The following is a 23,349-nucleotide window of genomic DNA, read 5'->3' as shown; positions in this document are numbered from 1 at the left end:
ATTACCAGACTAAACAAATGTAAATCCTAATTTCCAAATGGTGGCATTTGTTTTTGTCATTTCCCATTACCATGATTACATGTGCATTATTAATCATGACATGCATGTTTTCCAGAAATCTGTAACGTGAACATAGAAATGATTTTTTTCTGTGACTTCTAGGTCTGTAATATGCTGTGGGAACATCAGTCCCTGTGTAGTACACAGTACCTAAAGATTCGATTATGCCAGAAAACATTGTGTCCATAGATTTCATTGCAATAAATCTAATTGTGTAGTTTCTTGCAACAATGTTTGTTTAATCATTTGTTATCGACTATTCACAACATCACTTGAAACAGGAATTTTACTTGTCATAAACTTTAATGTGCCTTGAACAACTTATTCCTTTAGCATTTAAGCATCTCAGTTCATCTTCTAGTTGTTAATATTTTTCCTGTTATTCATTTTATTTGAATCTTAAGTTTTAAGCGTTTTTTTTTTCATATAAATTGGTTGCCTTTTGGTCTGTTTTTGTTTGCAGCCTTCAATTTATGACTTCGACTTTTTGATTTACTCATGTTCATCCTCTAGTCCTTCTAAAATTCAACATATGACCAGACAAGTTTTGCATTATACCTATTGATATTAACCTATTTTGTTGTTTGTACATGTACAGGGTAAGTGAATAATGATAAAATGAAGACGATTTCAACGAAAATAAATAGACAGTACCCTGTACAAAATGATAGAAAGAACATAAATCTAGGTATATGTTTGCTCTATGGTAGGGTTGTTGTCACTTTGACACATTCCCCATTTCCTTTCTCAATTTTATATCAGATTTTTTACTCTGATTAAAAGGAACAGATAACAGTTAATTGTCATACATATAAGTTTATTTGTAACATGTCCTGGCTTAATACACTAGGACCCATTGTCAGATATATTAATTGGTTTCCAGGAACAACAACATCATTAGATGATTTGACAATAACACACAAGATACTTTTACACCATATACTTCACCAGTCTATGCTTTTAACAATTTTAACAAAATTGGTAAAAAAAAATAAGCTGACACTTAAATAAAAAAATATGAACACAATATCATAAAAGAAGCAAGGTTTTATAATGAAATATCATATAGTTATTTCGTTTGGATATGTTAAAAATTTGAATTGCATTGTATTTATAAGTATCATGCTACTACTTTTACTTGTTGTTATATAAATTTCTGTTAAATAAAAAGCCCACATGAACATTATATACGACTATTGCAATATTGTCCAAATTGAATACATATATTATACAGCACAAGCTTTTGAATTAATGAATACAATATACTGTATACAAGTATCTGTTTGAAAGCGCTTTTATCACATGGTGATGACAACAGTAACTATATCATAGCCATAACTTCATATACATATACTTTTTTTAAAAAGTGATATTTGACTATCGAAATGTTGGTCTCACAAAGAATTAAATTTAGACAAGGTTAATATTGAGTTTTCTGTAATTTCAACATGTTAAGAGACATCCTTGCTTAAAAAAAAATCTAGCAATACAGAATAATCCAAAACTTTGGTATCATAATATGTATTTTTCAAGGTATATTACTATAAAAGGGTGGAGATATATTTGGGGAAATTTTTTAAAAGGAACCATATTTCTGCTTTCTTTCCAAAAGACAAGTCATCATTAAAGGCTACATTTCACAACATCAGTAGCAAATGCACTGGGAAGTATAACAATAGTCAAAATTCAGAAAATTTGGTTGACATTACAATTTGATGGTAGGCAAATGACCAAATCAGATTTTATAAACTTAATGCTTTTTAAATTACCAGTTTAAAAAAAATACTAAAGCTGTTCAACAATAAAATTCTTAATCCCCTTAGCACATTAGCTTAATCTATACTATAACAATGTGGTTCATTCATATCATGATGTGTAAATGCAAAAGGCAAATTTCACAACAGGTACCCCATCCTGTTTTAATTTTCATATACATAACATTAAAACATACTTATAACATAAATGGATTCTTCAACAAATAAAACAATACATACAAATGAAATAAATTAAGATCACAGTTATGTAGCTAATATACATGTTTTCTGTCACTGATGACAGGGCTATTCTAGAAATATAGCCTTTTTAAAAACTAAATTTCTGATTCTTGAATCTATTTATGTCATTGAATTTTGAAGCAAGATGTTTTTTCCTGGCTGGCAAACAGGACTGATTTACAGCAATAGTCAGGAATCTCCTCAAAACAGGTGTATGCCCATTTTGAAGAAGAAACAACAAAATCAGTCTTCTTAAGTTTTAGACTCTGACTACAGAGGATTGATAGCAAATTTTAAACAATTATAAAATATTCTCAATTATAAAATGTACAAATTAATCATTAATTTATACAAATTTTAGTTATTGTTTCTATGAAATGAGTGAAATAGTATAAAAATATAAGGTTTTAATTTGTGAAATACCCTTGTTAATGCATGTTTTGCGGTTGGAAATGAAATACCATAAACGGTTACTCAGCAAGGTTTTAGGTATCAAACTTTATAAAAAAAAGTTATAAATACTGACACTATTTTAGCTTCATCTGGTTGTAAGTACAATTCTAGATTACAGTGCTTACTTCCATATGTTTGTATGCTTTCACTCATTTACAAATACTGTCAAAAATATCAATTATGCCTCATATCACATAGGTAATTTGTTTCACAACAATGTTTAAGTGGTAAGAAAGTCCAGAGCCTTGTCACCATCATTCTCAAACTTGACTAATGCTTCTTTTATTCTATCACCACTAAATCCCAACTCCTGGAACTGTTTGAATATCTTTAAGTATGCCTCTGCCTTAAATAAGAATAAAATTGTGAAAAGTGAAGTCATCAAATTTAAAAACAATTTATGGAGAATATGTCCATGTCTCAAAGATAATGCCCCTCCTTGCATATAATATTATAAAGAGAAATAACTCGGGAATAGTAAAAGTGGGCATAAAGAGAAAATTAGTCAAATATGTATATAGAGACCTGGACAACAGAAAACTGATCTTATAAATGAGTTGACTTACTTTTGAATAGAATTTCAAAATGGATATGTATAACTGCAGCTTATAAGTAAGAACTTAAAGAAGTCTGAAACCCAACAAGACAGATTATTTAGTATTAAATAGGCTATTTGCCAATTCCGGTAATTGATCCTGTAATTAGAGATCCTTAAAAAAGTTGTCTCCCTTATGAGGGACATTAACTTTTATTTACAATGGAGAGCTAGCAGAAAGAGCAAATCTACATGTGCGTCAAGTGAGTAATTTATAAGGTTTCCAAATCTTTTAATAACATTAATTTGTTGTTAAACTTAATACTTTTGACATCAGAAATTATTTTTCGTAAAAAATTAGTTAAATTGCCAATACATCATTTTCAATTCATCATGCTTTACGATTGACAAAGGGAAATAATTTGTTTAAAAAGTGTGTAATAACAGAATCAAATTGGTAATTGGCAAATGGACTATTGAGAAGACCTTTATAGGGTATCCATCCAAACACAAAATCAGAAGATGCACAACCATAAAAACCTGTATGCAAAGCTTGTATTGCTGTTTTTTATCTCCAAGAATGTAATTCTGTTGTACATTGCAATCAGTGTTGTATTATAACCAACCTTTCTTATTCAACTATAGCTTGTACTATTTCTGGGTCTGTATCATAACTGAGAATTCTTTAGAAAGTTCAATTCATAGTTTTTCAGTGTAAGGGTTCATTTTACAAATAAATGAGAATATATCAACAAATTCATTTGTTTATGGGAACAATTTTTAATTGGGATCTCAGCAATAATAAGAAACAGGAATTAAGATATTGAAAGATTGTAGGATATGTCTCAGTTTATGATCCTTATAGTAAGAGAGTGTCATAATAATTCCCCTGCAAGTACATCAAACTACAAATTAACTATTTGTAAACATTTATGTATTATGATAAGTAACATAGAACAAACCTTTTGTTTATCATTTTTATGCAGAACTAATGCCAATTCACTTTGGTAAGTATCGTAACCAGCTTCATTCATCTTGTCAACATTGAATAAATGATCTACAATCTACAAACAAGAATAGATGTTTTCTTTTACAATGTTTTTGGAATTCACATGACAAAAGTTCTTTTAACAATCTATTGTATTATGTAGAGAGTCTTATAACAACAACACTTTACGGACTGCTGCAGAAATTTATTGATCGACATGTTTCGGTGCCTAGGGCACCGTCATCAGGATAAAAACAATACATAAAATCATGTTGAAGTACAAAATCGGGTTGTTAAAATTTGAACGTCACAATGTTGCAATGGTAAGTAACGTTATTAATAGCAACGTACTGAAAGTGAAAGTGAAAGTTCATTGTAAGTATGTAAATAAACTATAAAAAGAAATTAAAAAAATAAAATGTTTTTGTTGTGAAAATGTTTGTTAAAATTATTCTGCCAGCATGTGTTTGTCCTCTTGCATCGTGGAAGGAATAATACAATAAGTTGTCAGGCTGTGTATAGACTGTATTGGTTGTGTGGTCTGAATGTTCTGTTAACTTTCTTCCCCAAAATGGACGACATTTAATCAGCAATTCCGTACCATTTCGACTGGCTTCCCTTGGCCAGAGGTACTGCTTCCAATCGCGTCAGGAATGCTGTAAAATGTTTCGGTCGCCGAGAGTAAAGGACAAAGTATAAATATCACTAGTCTATGTTGAATCTTAACTATGTGTTCGTTCATCAAACTATCGGGAATGGCCAGTTATCTGTAAAAATGGTTGTATCTCGAGGGTTGTATGTTTGATTAACATATTTTCGGGAGCATCAGATTGAATTTGAAGAATATGAAATCGGGTGCATTTAATTTCAAATGAATTCTATCAGAGAAAAACAATTTCCTATCACTGTTCTTTTCCTCCTTAAGGCTCGTTTTAGGTTAAGATGGTCCGTTATTATCTATTTCTTTTCTAGTGGTTGATGGCAGCATTCTCGGAAGGTTCCTGTGGGTGCCTCAATAAAATATAACTTTGTTTACTCTGTGCGAATGGCTAGTATGATTAGCGCTGGTTGCAACGGCGGTTCCTTAAAAGGAATGCAGGGGTTCACGATAAAACAATTAAATCAATTACAAACGAAAGTGAACCAACGCCTGGTGAGTCTGTAGTACGATAGAGTCCATAAAGTGGATACCCGAGGGTATGCAGGGTCGTTATGATAAAAAACATAAAATGTAGAGAGTCTTATAACAACAACACTTTACGGACTGCTGCAGAAATTTATTGATCGACATGTTTCGGTGCCTAGGGCACCGTCATCAGGATAAAAACAATACATAAAATCATGTTGAAGTACAAAATCGGGTTGTTAAAATTTGAACGTCACAATGTTGCAATGGTAAGTAACGTTATTAATAGCAACGTACTGAAAGTGAAAGTGAAAGTTCATTGTAAGTATGTAAATAAACTATAAAAAGAAATTAAAAAAATAAAATGTTTTTGTTGTGAAAATGTTTGTTAAAATTATTCTGCCAGCATGTGTTTGTCCTCTTGCATCGTGGAAGGAATAATACAATAAGTTGTCAGGCTGTGTATAGACTGTATTGGTTGTGTGGTCTGAATGTTCTGTTAACTTTCTTCCCCAAAATGGACGACATTTAATCAGCAATTCCGTACCATTTCGACTGGCTTCCCTTGGCCAGAGGTACTGCTTCCAATCGCGTCAGGAATGCTGTAAAATGTTTCGGTCGCCGAGAGTAAAGGACAAAGTATAAATATCACTAGTCTATGTTGAATCTTAACTATGTGTTCGTTCATCAAACTATCGGGAATGGCCAGTTATCTGTAAAAATGGTTGTATCTCGAGGGTTGTATGTTTGATTAACATATTTTCGGGAGCATCAGATTGAATTTGAAGAATATGAAATCGGGTGCATTTAATTTCAAATGAATTCTATCAGAGAAAAACAATTTCCTATCACTGTTCTTTTCCTCCTTAAGGCTCGTTTTAGGTTAAGATGGTCCGTTATTATCTATTTCTTTTCTAGTGGTTGATGGCAGCATTCTCGGAAGGTTCCTGTGGGTGCCTCAATAAAATATAACTTTGTTTACTCTGTGCGAATGGCTAGTATGATTAGCGCTGGTTGCAACGGCGGTTCCTTAAAAGGAATGCAGGGGTTCACGATAAAACAATTAAATCAATTACAAACGAAAGTGAACCAACGCCTGGTGAGTCTGTAGTACGATAAAAAAATAAAATGTTTTTGTTGTGAAAATGTTTGTTAAAATAGATAATAACGGACCATCTTAACCTAAAACGAGCCTTAAGGAGGAAAAGAACAGTGATAGGAAATTGTTTTTCTCTGATAGAATTCATTTGAAATTAAATGCACCCGATTTCATATTCTTCAAATTCAATCTGATGCTCCCGAAAATATGTTAATCAAACATACAACCCTCGAGATACAACCATTTTTACAGATAACTGGCCATTCCCGATAGTTTGATGAACGAACACATAGTTAAGATTCAACATAGACTAGTGATATTTATACTTTGTCCTTTACTCTCGGCGACCGAAACATTTTACAGCATTCCTGACGCGATTGGAAGCAGTACCTCTGGCCAAGGGAAGCCAGTCGAAATGGTACGGAATTGCTGATTAAATGTCGTCCATTTTGGGGAAGAAAGTTAACAGAACATTCAGACCACACAACCAATACAGTCTATACACAGCCTGACAACTTATTGTATTATTCCTTCCACGATGCAAGAGGACAAACACATGCTGGCAGAATAATTTTAACAAACATTTTCACAACAAAAACATTTTATTTTTTTAATTTCTTTTTATAGTTTATTTACATACTTACAATGAACTTTCACTTTCACTTTCAGTACGTTGCTATTAATAACGTTACTTACCATTGCAACATTGTGACGTTCAAATTTTAACAACCCGATTTTGTACTTCAACATGATTTTATGTATTGTTTTTATCCTGATGACGGTGCCCTAGGCACCGAAACATGTCGATCAATAAATTTCTGCAGCAGTCCGTAAAGTGTTGTTGTTATAAGACTCTCTACATTTTATGTTTTTTATCATAACGACCCTGCATACCCTCGGGTATCCACTTTATGGACTCTATCGTACTACAGACTCACCAGGCGTTGGTTCACTTTCGTTTGTAATTAATCTATTGTATTGTATGATTTCTAAATTCAAACAGGGCACACACTTCTGAATGATTGTAAAAGTTGATGAAATGTATTTTGTATTTTTGAAAATAGGTTGTTTTAAAAACAAAATAATATAATGTCTAAAAATTAATAAAAATACATGTTAAAAATAGCATTCCTTTAGGAATTTTTGGTCCTCAATGCTCTATAACTTCCTACTTTATTTGGCCTTTTTAACTTTCTTTGATTCAGGTGTCACTGATGAGTCTTTTGTAGACAAAATATGCAACTGGTGCAAAAACAAAATTTAATACTGGTATCTATTATGTCTAATATGAGTTTATTTACTAAAGATTGCTTGTTCAGTAAAAAATCCATAGATTTATTTAATAGGTCTCAAATTGCGGCATATTATGATTTTATACTTCAAGCACCATCTTAAAACTTCATTTCCACTTTCACACTTCTTATTAATAACTATAAAATATAAATAACATACAAAAAAATAAAAGTTATTTCAGTTACTTACCTCTTTATCATCACTGCCAAAATGTTCAACAGCGCGAGCAACTCTTGGTCGAGAGAATCCCATACCGACTAGATTATTGACAACCCCCTGATGCTCAGTGGTGAGTTTAAGATATGGATCCACCTCGGATGGACTAGCAAAGTCACTACTACTGTTGTTTGATGCTCCTGACGGGGAAGGAAGGGGAGAGTATTTGTTCCATGACTGAAATATAAAGAGAAATCGTTACTGTTGTTTGATGCTCCTGACGGGGAAGGAAGGGGAGAGTATTTGTTCCATGACTGAAATATAAAGAGAAATCGTTACTCATATGTTTTCCAGTCTTCATCTTGATGTACAAATGGCCTGAAATCTAAGGTTATACTTGGAACTTTTATATGATATGGTACAAAAAAAAGATGGGAAGTAAAATAAAGAGTCCCTCTTCCAAATATAGTGTTCCGCATTTCTATTTCAAGGCTTTTTTGCCAAAAGCCCAGGTTTTAAGCGTATTACCCAGCCATGCTAGCCTAATAATCAAATGTGTATTTGTGAAACAAGGTCTGTTTGCCGTCATTGATTTGGGTGAAAAAGGTTGTAACAATATGAAAATCTCTACCATGATTCTTTTAAAGGATTGTTTCACCATGTTCACAATCATGGCCATTTTCATGATATTTGGTTCAGTTCTTAAAATGATTTTCTAAATATATATTCATATCATTATCATACATGTCATATGTCATGTATGGGAATTTCTCGCTACATTGAAGACCTGTTGGTGACCTTCTGCTGTTGTTTTTTCTATGGTCGGGTTGTTGTCTCTTTGACACATTCCCCATTTCCATTCTCATTTTTATGTTATATTGTCAAGATAACTACATTTTGTGCATCTATGTATACCCAAGTAAAAAAAAACTAAGCTGAATATCAAGATACAAAAACACATGCAAGAAAAAAATGTACTTGTATGATTTTATAATTTTAGCTCATTCATAAATTTTTGAGTTTAGTATGACGTCCATTATCATCATTATCACTGAACTAGAACAAATTTTTGTTAAGGGGACGACTGAGGCAAGTCTCCAGAAGTGTAATTTTTTCCCTCTGTTGAATATCTATTGCTGGCATTTAGTTGTTTTCTGTTCTTTGGTCGGGTTAATTGTTGTCTCTTTAACTTCCCATTTCTTCAAGAGGCTCTCAAGAGCCTGAATCGCTCACCTTAATTTTTTTGGTTAAATCTCTCATCAATGATTATTTTGGCTTTTCAATTTATTTAAATGTTCTTTGAATGGTCCTATTTTCTTCAAAAGCAAAAAAAATAAATCATTTTCTCCTATGTTCTATTTTAGCCATAGGAGCTATGTTTCTTGACATACAAGGAAATAAAATATAAAATTTATACTAGATACTCTGAAACTCATTTAGCCTTAGTTTGGCTGAAATTGATACAGCAGTTTCAAAGGAGAAGATTTTTTAAAGTAAGTCAACATGATGAACAAATTGTGAAAAAAAGTAAGTCTTTAAAGGGCAATAACTCCTTAAGGGGTCAATTGACAATTTTTGTCAAATTGACTTATTTCTAGATCTTACTTTGCTTAACATTTTTGCTATTAACAGTTTATCTGTATCTATAATAATATTCAAGATAATAACCAAAAACTGCAAAATTTCTTTAAAATCATCAATTCAGGGGCATTATACCTGAAAAACCAGTTACCCAATTCGGCTGAAAATTTCAGGACAGGTAGAACTTGACCTAATAAATACTTTAACTTCTTGTCTTATTTGCTCTAAATGCTGGAGTTTTTTGAGATATAAGCCAAAAACTGCATTTTACCCTGTGTTCTATTTTTAGCCATGACAGCCATGTTTTTTGACGAAATAGAAAATAAAACACAAACTTTATTTTATACACCCTACTGATCATTCAGTTGAAGTTTGGTTGAGAAGTTTTAGAGGAGAAGATTTTTTAAAGTTAGCAAATATGATGAACAAATTGTGAAAAATTGTCATTAAAGGACAATAACCCCTTAAGGGGTCAATTGACAATGTTGGTCATATTAACTTATTTGTAGATCTAACTTTGCTGATCATTTTTGCTGTTTACAGTTTATCTTTATCTATAATAATATTCAAGATAATGACCAAAAACTGCAAAATTTCCTTAAAATTACCAATTAAGTGGCAGCAACCCAACATGCCCAACAATGGGTTGTTTGATTCATCTGAAAAATTCAGGGCTGATAGATCTTGACCAAATGAACATTTTAACCCCCATGTCAGATTTGCTCTAAATGCTTTTGTTTTTGAGATATAAGACAAAAACTGCATTTGACCCCTATGTTCTATTTTTAGCAATGGCGACCATGTTTGTTGATAGATCAAAACTTCGGATACAATTTATAAACTAGATACCCTAAGGAACATTCAGTTAAAGTTTGGAAGTATTTGGCCTAGTAGTTTCAGAGGAGAAGATTCTTGAAAAAGTTTTTGACGTCAGACGAGGGACGCCAAGTGATGGCATAAGCTCACTTGGCCCTTCGGGCCAGGTGAGCTAAAAAGACATGCACATATAAATAAATACTGGTTCTCTACATTACATGTCATGCATGTAAATACATGTTTGGATTTGACTTATATGTCCCATAAATGTAATGGATTAAGTTATAGCATTATTTGGTAAACTACATTTTTAAATTAAACAAATTATACAAAACATTTAAATCCTTCACCAAACATGCCTACACTGTAAGCTATACAGAATATATATGACATGTATTAAGCATGTTAAGTAAAATTTGAGTAATGACTAAATGTAAATTCAATTTACTCCTATATCTGTACCTGCATCTTTCTAAATAAAATACAACAATCATTTGCATTTTTTTTTTTTATCATTTTTAATAATTTAGGCTTATTTTGATTACCATTACAGCATCTGAATGTCAACACCAGTCAACATAATTATTGACAACTAATTATAATACCAATGCATGTGTCATTAAAAGTCACTTATCATGCTTATAATGTATGCCAGATTGGTTTAATTCTATAATATTTAGGTCCACATGTAAAAAATACAGAAGTTAACTATTCCTGCAAAAGTTAGATGTGATGGTTGGTGTCTAATTTGTGTCTCTGGAAATTGTCAAAGTAGGAGTACACAAGTCATGGTAAATTTAACAAAGAAATATATTTTTTGGATAAAGTGCAATGAGGACATCATTTCATACAGTATACATGGTACAAGTTAATGTATATATTAGCAAGGATTTGTATAGTAAATGTAAATACAAATCCTTGATATTAGGGATAGATAAATATTAGTACAGAACTATTCTAGGATATATTATACAATGCTATAGACATGATAGAAGGATTCTAATTAAACAGAAAGTTTTCTACTCCTTCATTGATTTTTTGCTAATTCATGTAATTTTAATGATGTTTCTTAAACATTTTCAATGACTGGTTCTGAGCTGGACATGAGATCTTTACTTAAACATGTAAAGCAGCCATAACAATTTCTATATAACTACATTTAGCATGTTTAGTTTGCATTCCATGGCCATTTATCTTTATTCTAAAGTAAATCTAACTCTGAACATGATGGACATGAATAATGAAATTTGATTAATCTCGTTATTATTATAGCACAACATGACTTCATCTTTGAAATAAAGGTGACTCTAAATAATTTTATTGAACATTCATTTTCCTCCTTTGACTGTTACCACTGGCACTATGGCTCCCTTTTTCTTAGATTTTGAATTTTAAATAAAGTAAACATTTTAGGCTCCAGAGTAGAAAACAATCATACAGTCAAATACAGGTAGATCAGAAATATGAGTACTTACTGGCAAGTCCACATATAAATTTTGTTTTATAAGATCCTAAAAAATAATGTTTTACTTAAAAAAGAAGAAGTTCTATAGATACATGTACAGTTGCATTAAATTATCTAATCTAGGCATGATCATGATGATGCCTATTTAATTTTCCTTTTCATAAAATTAAGTCATCTAACTCATCATGATTATAGTCATGATAGTTAGCTAGTTAGCTAAGTTCATGAAGTTCTACCAAAGAAAAGAAAAAACACATTTATTGTAAAGGATGATTATTGTATACAAATGGCATGATATATATAGTACCAACCTGTTGTGATGAGGGTCTGTATGGTGGAGATTTTGACAGTGGAAACGGCGCTCTATCAAACACTTCACTAGAATTTTCTACACCATTCACGGTTTTGACAATATCCGGTGTACTTTTGGCATTTCGTATAGAACTGTCATTTAATGGCGCTGCGGGAGCAACATTTACATAACTAGATGCATTTGTTTTCGATGCAGTCTTTAATAATGACTCATGTGAAAGAGAAGATTCACTTTTCTTACTAAACACAACTCTTTCACTTTGAATGTCTATATTTTCATAACTAGGAATATCAGTATCTAATGGTTTGAAGTAAGGTCTACTTGTGTTTTCATATTCAGTAGCTTGAGCGTTTGTAAATGTATCTAATGCAAATGGATTAGGTTCCGCAGAATTAAAATTTCCATAATTTGTACCATTGGCAGTCATTTGTTGTAGGGGTTGATTAGCTATTGCACTTCTATCACTTTGATAGTTTATAGGTGGGAGGGGATCGTTGCTGACTAAAAATCTTCGAGGGGGAACTGGGGGTAGATTATTCAAGTCCATTTGGGATGATTTATTTGGCTGCTCAGATTCGGTTTTCAGTGTAACATAATCTCCATTCTGATCAGTAGGTTCAGGACTACTGCTAAATGCATTGTTTATATTAGCACCTCTAGAAACACATGTTCCACCAGGACCTTGACCGTTACTATAATGAACATTCTCGTAATTATCTCCAGGCATTTGTGAATTCCCTGTCACAGTAGTTTGTCCATTTCCACTGAATTGTGAGTTTGTATTTCCCAAGGTTTGTTGTGTATTATTTACTGGTTCGGTACTAGTTACACTAGTGGTTTGATTTGTACATTGGAACACATTTTTCAACTCCTCTAAATCATTCAAAGTCTGTCTCTCAAACATATCAAAAGGATTATCCTCTGTTTCAAACAGGGTAACATCCACAGGTTTACTAGGTCCTGACACTGTTTTATCATGGTTTGCTGCGGAGATAGGAATTGGTGTTAGTATACCATTACCTATCACAGGACCTCTAGGTTGAGGAGGCCGAGGGGGAGGTTTAGGTTTTTCACGTGCTGTATTCTGTGGACCTCCAGCTGGGTTACTTGAGTTCTGAGATTTACTTTTCAGCCATTCATCTTCTGGTTCAGAATCGGATTCTTCCTGTGTTATTCTTATAGGGCCACTGTTAACTTTCCCAGCTTGGATCTCTTCCTCGAGTCGTTTTTGTGCTTGTATTTGACGTTCTCTCTCAATTGCTCTTTCCCTTTCTTCTGCCCATTTCATAACACCTTCTTCAATCTCAAAGTTATACTGAAAAAAAATAGAGACCTATTCAATGAGTGGACTAAAATTACGACCTGATGTTAATAACATATAAAATACATGTATACATTTGCCGAAGCATGTGCAATAGTATAATGACTAATGATGATGTTTCTAGGTCCAGGGCTCGACATTACCGTTTGTCCGATTGTCCGGGACAAGTGGAAATAGGTGTCGGGCAAGTAGATTCATCATACTACTTGTCCGATGGGACAAGTGAAAAAATCGATGTCGGATTATTGTCCGATGTTAAAAGATCAAATTCAAGACTTATACATTCCTAAATATATGAATGATTGTTTTATTGATGATACAAAATGAAATAAATATCCATTGATTGGACCAGAGACATATAAACTTGTATAATATGTCTCTGACTGAACGTATTTGACATGCTGACAGCCATTGACCAGGGGAAAATAAGTAAGGGGAAGGAAACCAATGTAAATGTTTCTTCTTATAAGCCTCTTGAATTAGGAGCACCTCCATATGCATGATATGGAGTTTTACCTAAACTTTAAAATTTTAATTTAAAGTTTGTATCATTTGATTTTGCTTTTAGGCATAACATCAAATTAAAAAAGGTTTTATTTAATAAGATCTATATGTTAAAATAACAAGTTAAGATGTAAATTTAAATAAAATCTAAAGAGGCAGAATTTTTACTAAAATGTTTTATTTACTTCATGATAATATATCAATGTATGTAAAAATCAAAATAGATTGTAAAATCCTGTTTGGCACCATCAATAAATTAAAAAAGGTTAACTTGTAAACAAGGTGCCAGGTGTATTTGGTTTAAACCATACCACTACTTCAGAATTAGTCTATTTATGTACATTGTGTATCATCACTGACAAGTGGGGTCTTATTTTAAAGCAGTGTTTAACTCTTAAAAATGGGTCTGTAAATTTAAGTTTCAGTCAAATTCATGGTTTATTTTAAATTTCCCAATTTGATGAAAATGATGCATATTTTCCCAATATAAAAGGGTAGAAGTCAAAATAGTCGTGTAAGTTTATCATTGCAATTTAAAGAAAGGACACATATGTGAGATAGATGATTGTGATTTCAGGAAAATCTGCATATAATTAATGAATATAGGTCCATGAATAGGAGAACCTAGTGATATGGAAAGAGATATGATTTAATGATTGACACATGATAGTGACAATGAGTCAGAGAGCTCAGTCTTGCAAATAATCCCTCAGTCTGAAATAATAAAATTAAAATTGATGTGGTATTCTTGATAACATAACAAAATGTTCCCTTTATTGATCTTTATTAGGTGCAATCAAAGGGCAAGTGTTATTATTGCATATAACATGTATAATCAATATGGAGGGTTTTCAATTATAAATTCGGACAAGTGAGTTAAGAGTTCGGACAAGTTGATTTTTTTGCAATTTGTCCGAAGGGACAAGTGAGAAAAAATGATAATGTAGAGGCCTGAGGTCTAAAGAATTCCAATAGTCAGATCAGCTGATGTTATCATAAATATAATTACACATACAAACACAGGCAATCATGTATTTTTCTAGGTTTATTTAATTTCATTGATCTAAAGAAAATGTAAATCAACGTTTCACCTGTATTGACTATTTTTTTGTAAGCAGAATAATTAAAGGAAATAGGTCTCAGGAGCCTCTAATTCATTGGTTGTTGTTTGTTTATGTGTTACATATTTGTTTTTCGTTCCTTTTTAAAATAAAAAAATAAAGGCCGTTAGTTTTCTCATTTCAATTGTTTTACATTGTCTTATCTGGGCCTTTTATAGCTGACTATGTGGTATGGGCTTTGCTCATTGTTGAAGGCTGTGTGGTGACCTATAGTTGTTAATGTCTGTTTCATTTTGGTCTTTTGTGGATAGTTGTCTCATTGGCAATCATACCACATCTTCTTTTTTATACTTTCCAGTAGCCATGGTAGCTACCTGGTTTTTCTTTTCAGTATTGACATTCTTTTCCTTTTTTAAACTTAACTTGCTTACCTCTTCCCTTGCATGTTTTGGACTTTTCAGAAAATCTGCCTGTAACCTAACCTGAAAAAATAAATTCTTTTCTTAATTTTTTTTTATTATTTAGAATAAAGAAGAGGCTTATTCCAAACTTATCTATGATATATGATTACTTAGTATAAATAATTAAATGGATAGTGTATATTTTGACACTCAAAACCAATAACTTAGAAATAGTGATGTTGTTTAGTAAAATTAGCATTGATAATTTGGTTAATGGCAGATAGTTACAAGTTTGCTAGTTCCTGCTATTGTTTTGTTTTCTTTGTTTTCCTAGTTTAAAATTGGGGAATCAGAATACAAATTTGATACACTTCCCTGAATCCCTGTAAGTTGTTTAAAATATGTCTGCTGTTTGTGAAATTGATTGCCTTTATCTTTTTCATTTCAAATTATTTCTGTTTAATTTCCCTGGCATAACTTTTAGAAACATTTCAGCGCTTAACATACTGTACATTTTCCCATGATTTTGTTTGTGATTGTATGTTGCCCTTTAGATGCTTTTGGTGTACTTTTACATAAAACTGAAGAATTCTGAAAGATTTTGCTACATTTCTAATACATTTGTAATAGGATAGTTTTTTAAGGATTTTATTTGCAGTACCCTCAGAAATGCTTAAAAAATCAATTACTTAAATCATAATACTATGGTTTGGGCTATTCCATAAAAATGGATGTTGGAAGGAAGGATGGAACTTTAAAATCCACCAAACAAAAAGATGTACATTTAAATTTGCTAACATTGTACATCATATTTTAACTCTTCAATTTGTTAACATACACATGTACATGTAACAATAATTAAATGTCCAACAAACTGTGTCAAAATAATTCCTACCCTACTAGAGCCATTTTAATAGATTATTCCTTATTAGAATGCAGATTTAACCCAAACTTATCTCATGTATATCTACTTCTATTGATAAAATTTACAAACTTACCTTATTTGGTACCTGAAACTGAGAACTTATGGTAAATGGAACACCATCAAGACAAGAGGAGGTGGATCCAAAGGCTACAAAAAAATAATATCCAATGAAGTAAACTGTCAATTTAATCTGGTAATGTTGTAAGCTACAATTTGCAATATTTGCAATTTTCTTTTATATATATTAGCCCTGATTTGTATTTTTTTATTGCTGTAAATAAGGTACACATATCATGACTTTTGGTCTGGATGTACAGTTAAAATCCTTCAGCAATTAACTTCTGTAAATTAAAGCAAGTACCTTCCTAATCCTAAAATAATCTTGTCCAAAAGAGTCAGTGTTGGTACGATGTAGGTTTTAATGTGATATACAATGGCACAACAGTTACACTGTGAGAATTCTTAATAAGTCTTTACAATGTATACTATGTAGTTATATTGCTTAGTTGAAATTAAGTTTCATGGTTTGAAAAAGGAACCCTTACAAGTTACAGTGAACTTTTTTTAAACAGAACTCGATATAAAACAGAAACCGGTGCAAATCAACCTCTTGTAACAAACAGGAAATAATCATAATATTTTTTTTTAGATCTATTATTTGTAAACAATGGTAAACAGATCTAGACTCATCATTCTCATTGGTCATTTTGGTGGCCTTCAATGCTAGTTTTCTAGTCTATTATGATTTTCGTTGTGTTGAATCTTAGACACATTCCCTATTTCCATTTTCAATTTTATAATACCTGTCTAATCTGAACAAAATCTTTGGACATGAAAGACTCAGCATTGTTGATCATTGTTCAGTTTAGATATGTTTTAGTTATATTTTTTGTACATGTATCGTTCCGGTGTTGTGTATCAATTATACAGAAATTGTACAAATTGGTATTTTCCCCCAATGAAATAAACATACAAATAACTTTATAAAAGTATGTGAATCTATCTTTGTCAGAGATACTTGTTTGGTTATTGGGAAATTTACAACTTAAGTCTAGACTTCACATGTGTCATGTAGAATTTGATATTCATATGTTTCATAATGCACTAAAGTATACACACCTCTCTATCATGTCTTTTATTAAAGACTGAACATGCTAAATGATAATCTTTAATTATCGCTATTTTGTGCATTTTTCCTTTTATCTTTTTTTGTGATAATTTTTCATATCATGCTACTCGCTTGAGATGGAAAATTATCGCCAGAAACTAAGCAGGCATGTGGCGTTGCTAACGAAATTGACAACGTCGTCATAGGTAAAATAGCGATAAACAGATTATCATTGGTCATCTCACCTCGATTGCCTTTCTCCTTTTCGCCGTCCCGGCTCAAGCGAGAAAATCAATCTCATTGAGATGATCAACGATAATCTATAAATATCTGTTTGAATTTTATTGATGTTTTGTTGATGTCTCTATTAAAATATAAACCTAGACTGGGTGATTTAAAGCTTGATATATATATGGTAATTGTATATAATCTTGAACAGAGATACCAAATTTTCTCTTTTTGTTTGTTTTGTTGTTTGATCGCTTTATTGACATTCAAAAACATTGTGAAATGTTTTTTTTTAGATATTACTTGCATACATGTAGTTCATACATTTTTTTTTGTCATATACACAATACATTTTTAATATAAACTTTAAAATAAAGCATGTTGCTATTCTATTTTGTTATTTTTCTATTGTAACCATACCAAAACTTGCTTCCCTTTCCACTGTTCTGTAAGCCATGTCTCAACTCTGAAATAAATATAAATTAAAAACTTTATTGGATTAAATGACTGACAATGACCATGATGACAATATCAAAGTGTTCAAAAGCAAATATCTCCTGCATACTAAAGGAAAAGAAAGTGATTTGTGTAAGCCATGTTACAGTGTGTAAGTAATAGACAGACATATAATACACCTTGTCGCTGTTTGTTTGCCATTACTGGACGTCACACAGGGTCTCGTAAAATTTTGACATCATAATACGAAATATTTGATGCTCCAATGGAAAAGTGATTGTTGTACGACGTCAATAGTTCAAGCGGGACAGATTCTCAGGTCAGCCTGGATTAGAGATAAGGTATATTGGCGATAACAAGAAAAGTTTCTTCAGCAAAATACTGAACATTTTAGAGTTATACAGTCTACCGTCAATTAACATACTTCAAAATAGCACACCCAAAAAAAATGCATGGAAGGAAGAAATCAATAGACAAATTCACAAATTTTGGAATGATAAATTAAAATCTGATGCTTGTAATAAAACCAGTCTTAAATATGTCTGCATAGATAATTTGGAAATAGGAAAAACAGCACATGTATGGAAGCTAAAAAATCAACCCAGAATTGAGATAAGAAAATCCATTGTGAAATCCAGAATGATGACTGGAACTTATATATTGCAATCAGACAAACATAAGTTCACACATTTCTCAACAGAAGCAACATGTCAACTGTGCCATACAGAAAGTGAAGACATAGTACACATGATAACCACCTGTCCTGTACTAAGCACTATAAGAGAGAAATATTTTATAGATATAAAAAAAGTCATTCTGGATAGCTGTGGTCCTGCAAAATGGAATACATACTGCAACAATAAGATGGAAATTACACGTCTGATATTAGACTGGAGCAATTTTAAAGAATCCCTTAGTATAGGAATGGAACTGGCAGAAAAGTTAGAGCAGAAAGCTAGAAACCTACTATTCCAACTACATATCAAGAGAATTGAAATATTAGATGCAAGGAACATCAAATAATATTGTGTAAAACCAAAGTGTACAGGTATATGAACAATTATACTGTGTATTAATATTCAATATTCAGTGATTAGTGAAGAAGCAAAAATGGATAAATGTTTATACATATAAGAACTGTTTTATTAAAAATGTTAAACATGGAGAAACAAATATATTCATATTCTCATTACATGGACTAGAGATAGATGATTCAAATAAGTGTGTTAGTAAAGAAGACAAAAGGAGGATATTCATCAAGATGAATTGATAATCACCCGAATGCGAGTCCAGCTCTAAATTTATGAGTATAATTTTAAGTTTAAAATTTCTATAAAATGAGAAATGTTATCATATAATTAAAATAATTAAAATTAATGACAAGCTCCTGTATTATAAATGATAATTTTATATGATGCCAAAATATTTTTAACCACATTTTCCACTTAAAACAAAGTAAATTTATTACATGATACTGAACCTAAGAATAAGAACTTTGTTTTTAATGACTGTCTTATTTTTAATTTTTTAGCTTTTTAATTAGGTAAAAGATTATAATTTTTATCAATGAAATTCCACATCACCAGTCAAGAAAATTGATGTTCACTATTATGAGATATTTTATCATATTAAAATTGATGCAAAATATATTTTTACTTTTTAAAATACATACTTGTTCCTTTTAAAATAATTAAGTAACCTCATTTTTAGAAAATTAATCTATAACTATATCCTTTTTATAAAAAAAATAGAATTATATATATATAACTACTATCATTATAGACACTTATTTTGTTTTTGTACAACTTTTAAATATTGGATGTTTAAGTTTTAAAACAAACAAATAAAACAACAAAAAACATGTATATAAGACCCTCACATGTAAATACTGCTATGGTGCACGTTTCTTTTATTATATTAAAAAAATTTTTAAAAAAAATAGATACAAAATAAAACAATCTGTATATATATATATAAAAACAACTTATAAATGAAAGTAAACCTCCTACATAGTGTGCTGTACATAGTTATCTACATACAACCAAAAAAAAAATCTTACAAAATTTACCCCAAATACTCTAATAATATATATATTAGAGGTGTTCCTATTTAAAGGAAGCTAATACAGAGAAGAAGAAGAAGAAGCTTAATCAAGCAGGTTACCTGTTGATTGTAGATATTGTTAGGGGATGCCCAAAAAAAGGCTCAATCAACCAGGTTAACTGTAGATTGTAGATATTGTTAGGGGATGCCCAAAATAATGATGTCCATCAAATGTATCACCATCAATATCAAAATCTCATTATCAAAATTGGGAACTTGTTTCACCATCATGACCAATGATATATAAAACTATAGCTTAGCAAACTGAAAGTATAACAAAATGACAAATGACATTGAGGAAAAAAAATGCACGATACCTGTGATCGAACTAATAAGTATGATTCATATACAGTGAACCTGTAAATTTCATGTCAATTAAACCAAACGGATATACAAATTATTCCTTTTCTCAAGCAGTCGTTTTTTTATTTATATTTGTGACAGTCTGATTATCAAGATCCTTTTGACTTATCTGTGCAGCTCTGGTGCTTTAAAACAAGAATTTACAATTCAATTGTAATTACCATTTTCGTGCTATTTTCTCTGTTATTATTGTCCTTTTATTCTCGATGATGTCATGGTCAGCAGCGAAATGACAATTCAAGAGAAGATAATCTATTATTGATTTATAATGTCAACTTCCGGTTTATCATTGAGGCTCCAGAAGGGTTGTTTGATCTATTACCATATTCCATGTCGAATAACCTTAAATGAATATGAATATCTTTATTTTAAATGGATAGTACGGTTGGGTTTTTTTGTTTTTATTTCAATTATTCAACAAATTTGAAATAATTATGATTTTTTTACGAGATATCAGAACCAAGTTCGGGGTAAAAGTATTATTTTTTTTCAATTTTTAGCTGAGCTTTCATAACTTCCGGTTAATCTGAGTGATTTCCCTTTGGAAATGTTTTTAATTTTGCAGTTTCTAGCTCTTGATTACTGATAAAAGCTGTATAATGTAAGCATATTGACAGTTATACACTTCAATCAAGCGTTTTTGTAATGACCAGTCCCTTTGTCATGACTGTTTACATATTCAAAATAATTGTTTGTGCTGTTAAAAATCTAGCTTTTTGGGTCGAACTTGCTACTGGTATTAGAATTATAAAAACAACTATTTTAAGAAAAAAACATCTCCTTATTATATGTGTGAGCTCGTGGTCTAGTCGTTTATGGTGATGTCTACAGTGCTGAAGGTCCTGAGTTCCTCAGGGGTGCTAAAAATATCAGTACAACAGAATGGTGATTTTAACCCGAATCAGGGTCTGTTCAGCTTTCGGGTCGATCCAGCCCAAGTCGATCCAGCCCCAATAAAAAATATATTTATAAGGAATAAAAGTAAGGATGTATATATAATGGATACACATATAACTTGTTTTTATTTATCTATACACAACTATTCAAAATATTGTCAACTTTAAGAAAAATATATTGACTATATTCGATATTACAAAAAAAAAACAAGTATTATAGCTATAGAAGCCTGAAAAAAATACAATTAATACTTATTATTTATGCCAAACAAAAGATCAAACTATAAAGACCTTGTTGGTTACATACCTTTAATTAATCAGGTTTTGATTGAATTAAGTGATTACCAGTGACATTACCTTAGTTCACAATCATCAGACAATTGTTGAATAAACAAACCAATTATAGACTTATAATTTGGTTAAACAAGACATTATGATGAGTTAAATTTTAACGGTTTCATTGGTCTGAATATTTATTTACCTACTCTGTGTGAAAAGTAAATAAAATAAAAATCGCCATGACATTCAAAGTCAACATGGAAAATATCTTCATATTTTAAAATATGTTGTAGCTGCTATACAAACAGACACAATTACATTCAGTTTTGTATTGATTTAAAATAGTTCTTTAACTGGTACTCCAGTCATGCCAGTACTTCACTTATCTGCCGTCGTTCATCATCAACACTTTTTGCAAATTCCGTTTATACTGTTCAAATTTGTGACAAATTCCTCCATATAGTGGATATAGTTTATTCATATTTTATTGTAGGGCCGGATGGACTTTGGGTCTTTGGGCGGGATTGACTTGGGGTCGGATCAATTTGGGGCCGGAACGACCCGATACTTCTGTTCGCACCCATTCATGTACGCACCCAGTCTCTTTCGCAGTTTACACGTTTTCACCCCTAGTCCATTTGCAACCCACACGTTCGCGCCCAATTTTTTATTGGTTTTGAAATTGCCAAAATGGGTTTATGATGTTACACAGTACATGATACATATGGACCATAATTTGCTTTTAGGCTCGTTTCCTATAACTATAGAAAAGTGATAAAAATGTGTATTACTGTAAGAAAAGTCGTAACTACATCTAAAGAAGCCTTTATTTTTATCAACATACAAGTGTATGCTACTCATCCCTAGAAAAAATATTGAAATTTACAAATTTCAAAGATTGTACGACCGTATTTTTGTGTCGTTTCTCGTGTTACTTTTCGCTTCTGAAGTGCATAACATTGACTGATTTATAGATAATTGTCCCCGGCAAATTCGTAACTTTTGCTTTCAAATAATAAAGAACATCGACCAATAAGAATAGTCAGAAGAAAATGCCGAGAATTATAAGTATTTCTGTAGCAGATGTAAGAATAGTGGCGTTACTTTGGAGTCCGATTTCGTAACACAAATTTTAAATGATGTAATCTGCTTTGTTGTAATAGAATTCTTTATAACAATATGCAAATATGAACTCTCACGAGATGTTCAAACAGGTAAATCAGAGAGGATTTACATTCTAGTTCTTTTCTTCGTAATAATTAAGTTAAAAAATGACGTTATCGTTTTACACACGAAACAGAAGTCCAGTTATTTCCTTTTTTTTAATAACAAATGTTTGTTTATTCATTTCCGTTCATACGTGAAACATGTGACTAACATGTGATCAAGCCATTACGGCCTGATATACGAAATACTAGGTCTAAACATTGTTTTTGTTTCCAATGGGATGTTAGCAAACATAATCTGTAGACTTGTTTAGTCTTGTTTAAAAGAGGAAAATACAATTTTCAAAGAGATTGCGCCGGGGGTCTATTATTTTTCCTATGTGCATAATGTTACATACGATCCTGTGTGAAAATAAATGCCCAATGACTTGACAAAATCGATTTCAGATTTGACAGACGTTAGAACACACCTCGTTTCCCGATAACGATGTAAAGAGTACTTGGAAAATTCAATCGAAATTACGTCCAGGGACTAAACTTGGGAATTTCAAGCTAGGAGCCCAGACCAGATATTTCATAATTAGTTTATGTTCAACTGAAATTTAACTGAAAGTTTAGGGGCCCAGCTCAAAATTTAGGAGCCATGGGCCACTGGGCCC

At 31.5% G+C, this 23,349-nt stretch overlaps 2 protein-coding genes across 3 annotated transcripts in view; one reads left to right on the top strand and one right to left on the bottom strand.

Moving 5' to 3' along the window:
• Nucleotides 1-860: 860 nt before the first annotated feature.
• LOC134714477 (uncharacterized) lies at nt 861-20,687 on the bottom strand. 2 transcript variants are annotated; one of them, XM_063575760.1, is made up of 9 exons: nt 20,511-20,687; nt 17,848-17,893; nt 16,165-16,238; nt 15,197-15,247; nt 11,878-13,194; nt 11,577-11,612; nt 7,738-7,941; nt 4,005-4,106; nt 861-2,853 (listed from the first exon to the last, which is right to left on the bottom strand). In XM_063575760.1, the coding sequence occupies exons 2-9, from the start codon at nt 17,882-17,884 to the stop codon at nt 2,728-2,730; spliced, it is 1,947 nt and encodes a 648-aa protein (XP_063431830.1). In that variant the 5' UTR covers nt 17,885-17,893; nt 20,511-20,687; the 3' UTR covers nt 861-2,727. The 2 variants fall into 2 exon arrangements, with proteins under 2 accessions (XP_063431830.1, XP_063431831.1); XM_063575761.1 differs by lacking the exon at nt 11,577-11,612.
• Nucleotides 20,688-20,840: 153 nt separating this feature from the next.
• The window catches only part of LOC134714476 (ubiquitin-like modifier-activating enzyme 6), a 39,393-nt gene continuing 36,884 nt past the window's right edge, over nt 20,841-23,349 (top strand). The window contains exon 1 of the mRNA XM_063575758.1: nt 20,841-20,950. The gene's annotated coding sequence lies outside the window, so the exon portion shown is untranslated. The remainder of the gene's footprint in view (nt 20,951-23,349) is intronic.

The sequence above is a fragment of the Mytilus trossulus genome, chromosome 4, assembly GCF_036588685.1.
Source record: "Mytilus trossulus isolate FHL-02 chromosome 4, PNRI_Mtr1.1.1.hap1, whole genome shotgun sequence".
Lineage (NCBI taxonomy): Eukaryota > Metazoa > Mollusca > Bivalvia > Mytilida > Mytilidae > Mytilus > Mytilus trossulus.
Note: the sequence above shows the minus strand (reverse complement) of the source record. Positions and strands in the feature narration are given on the sequence as shown.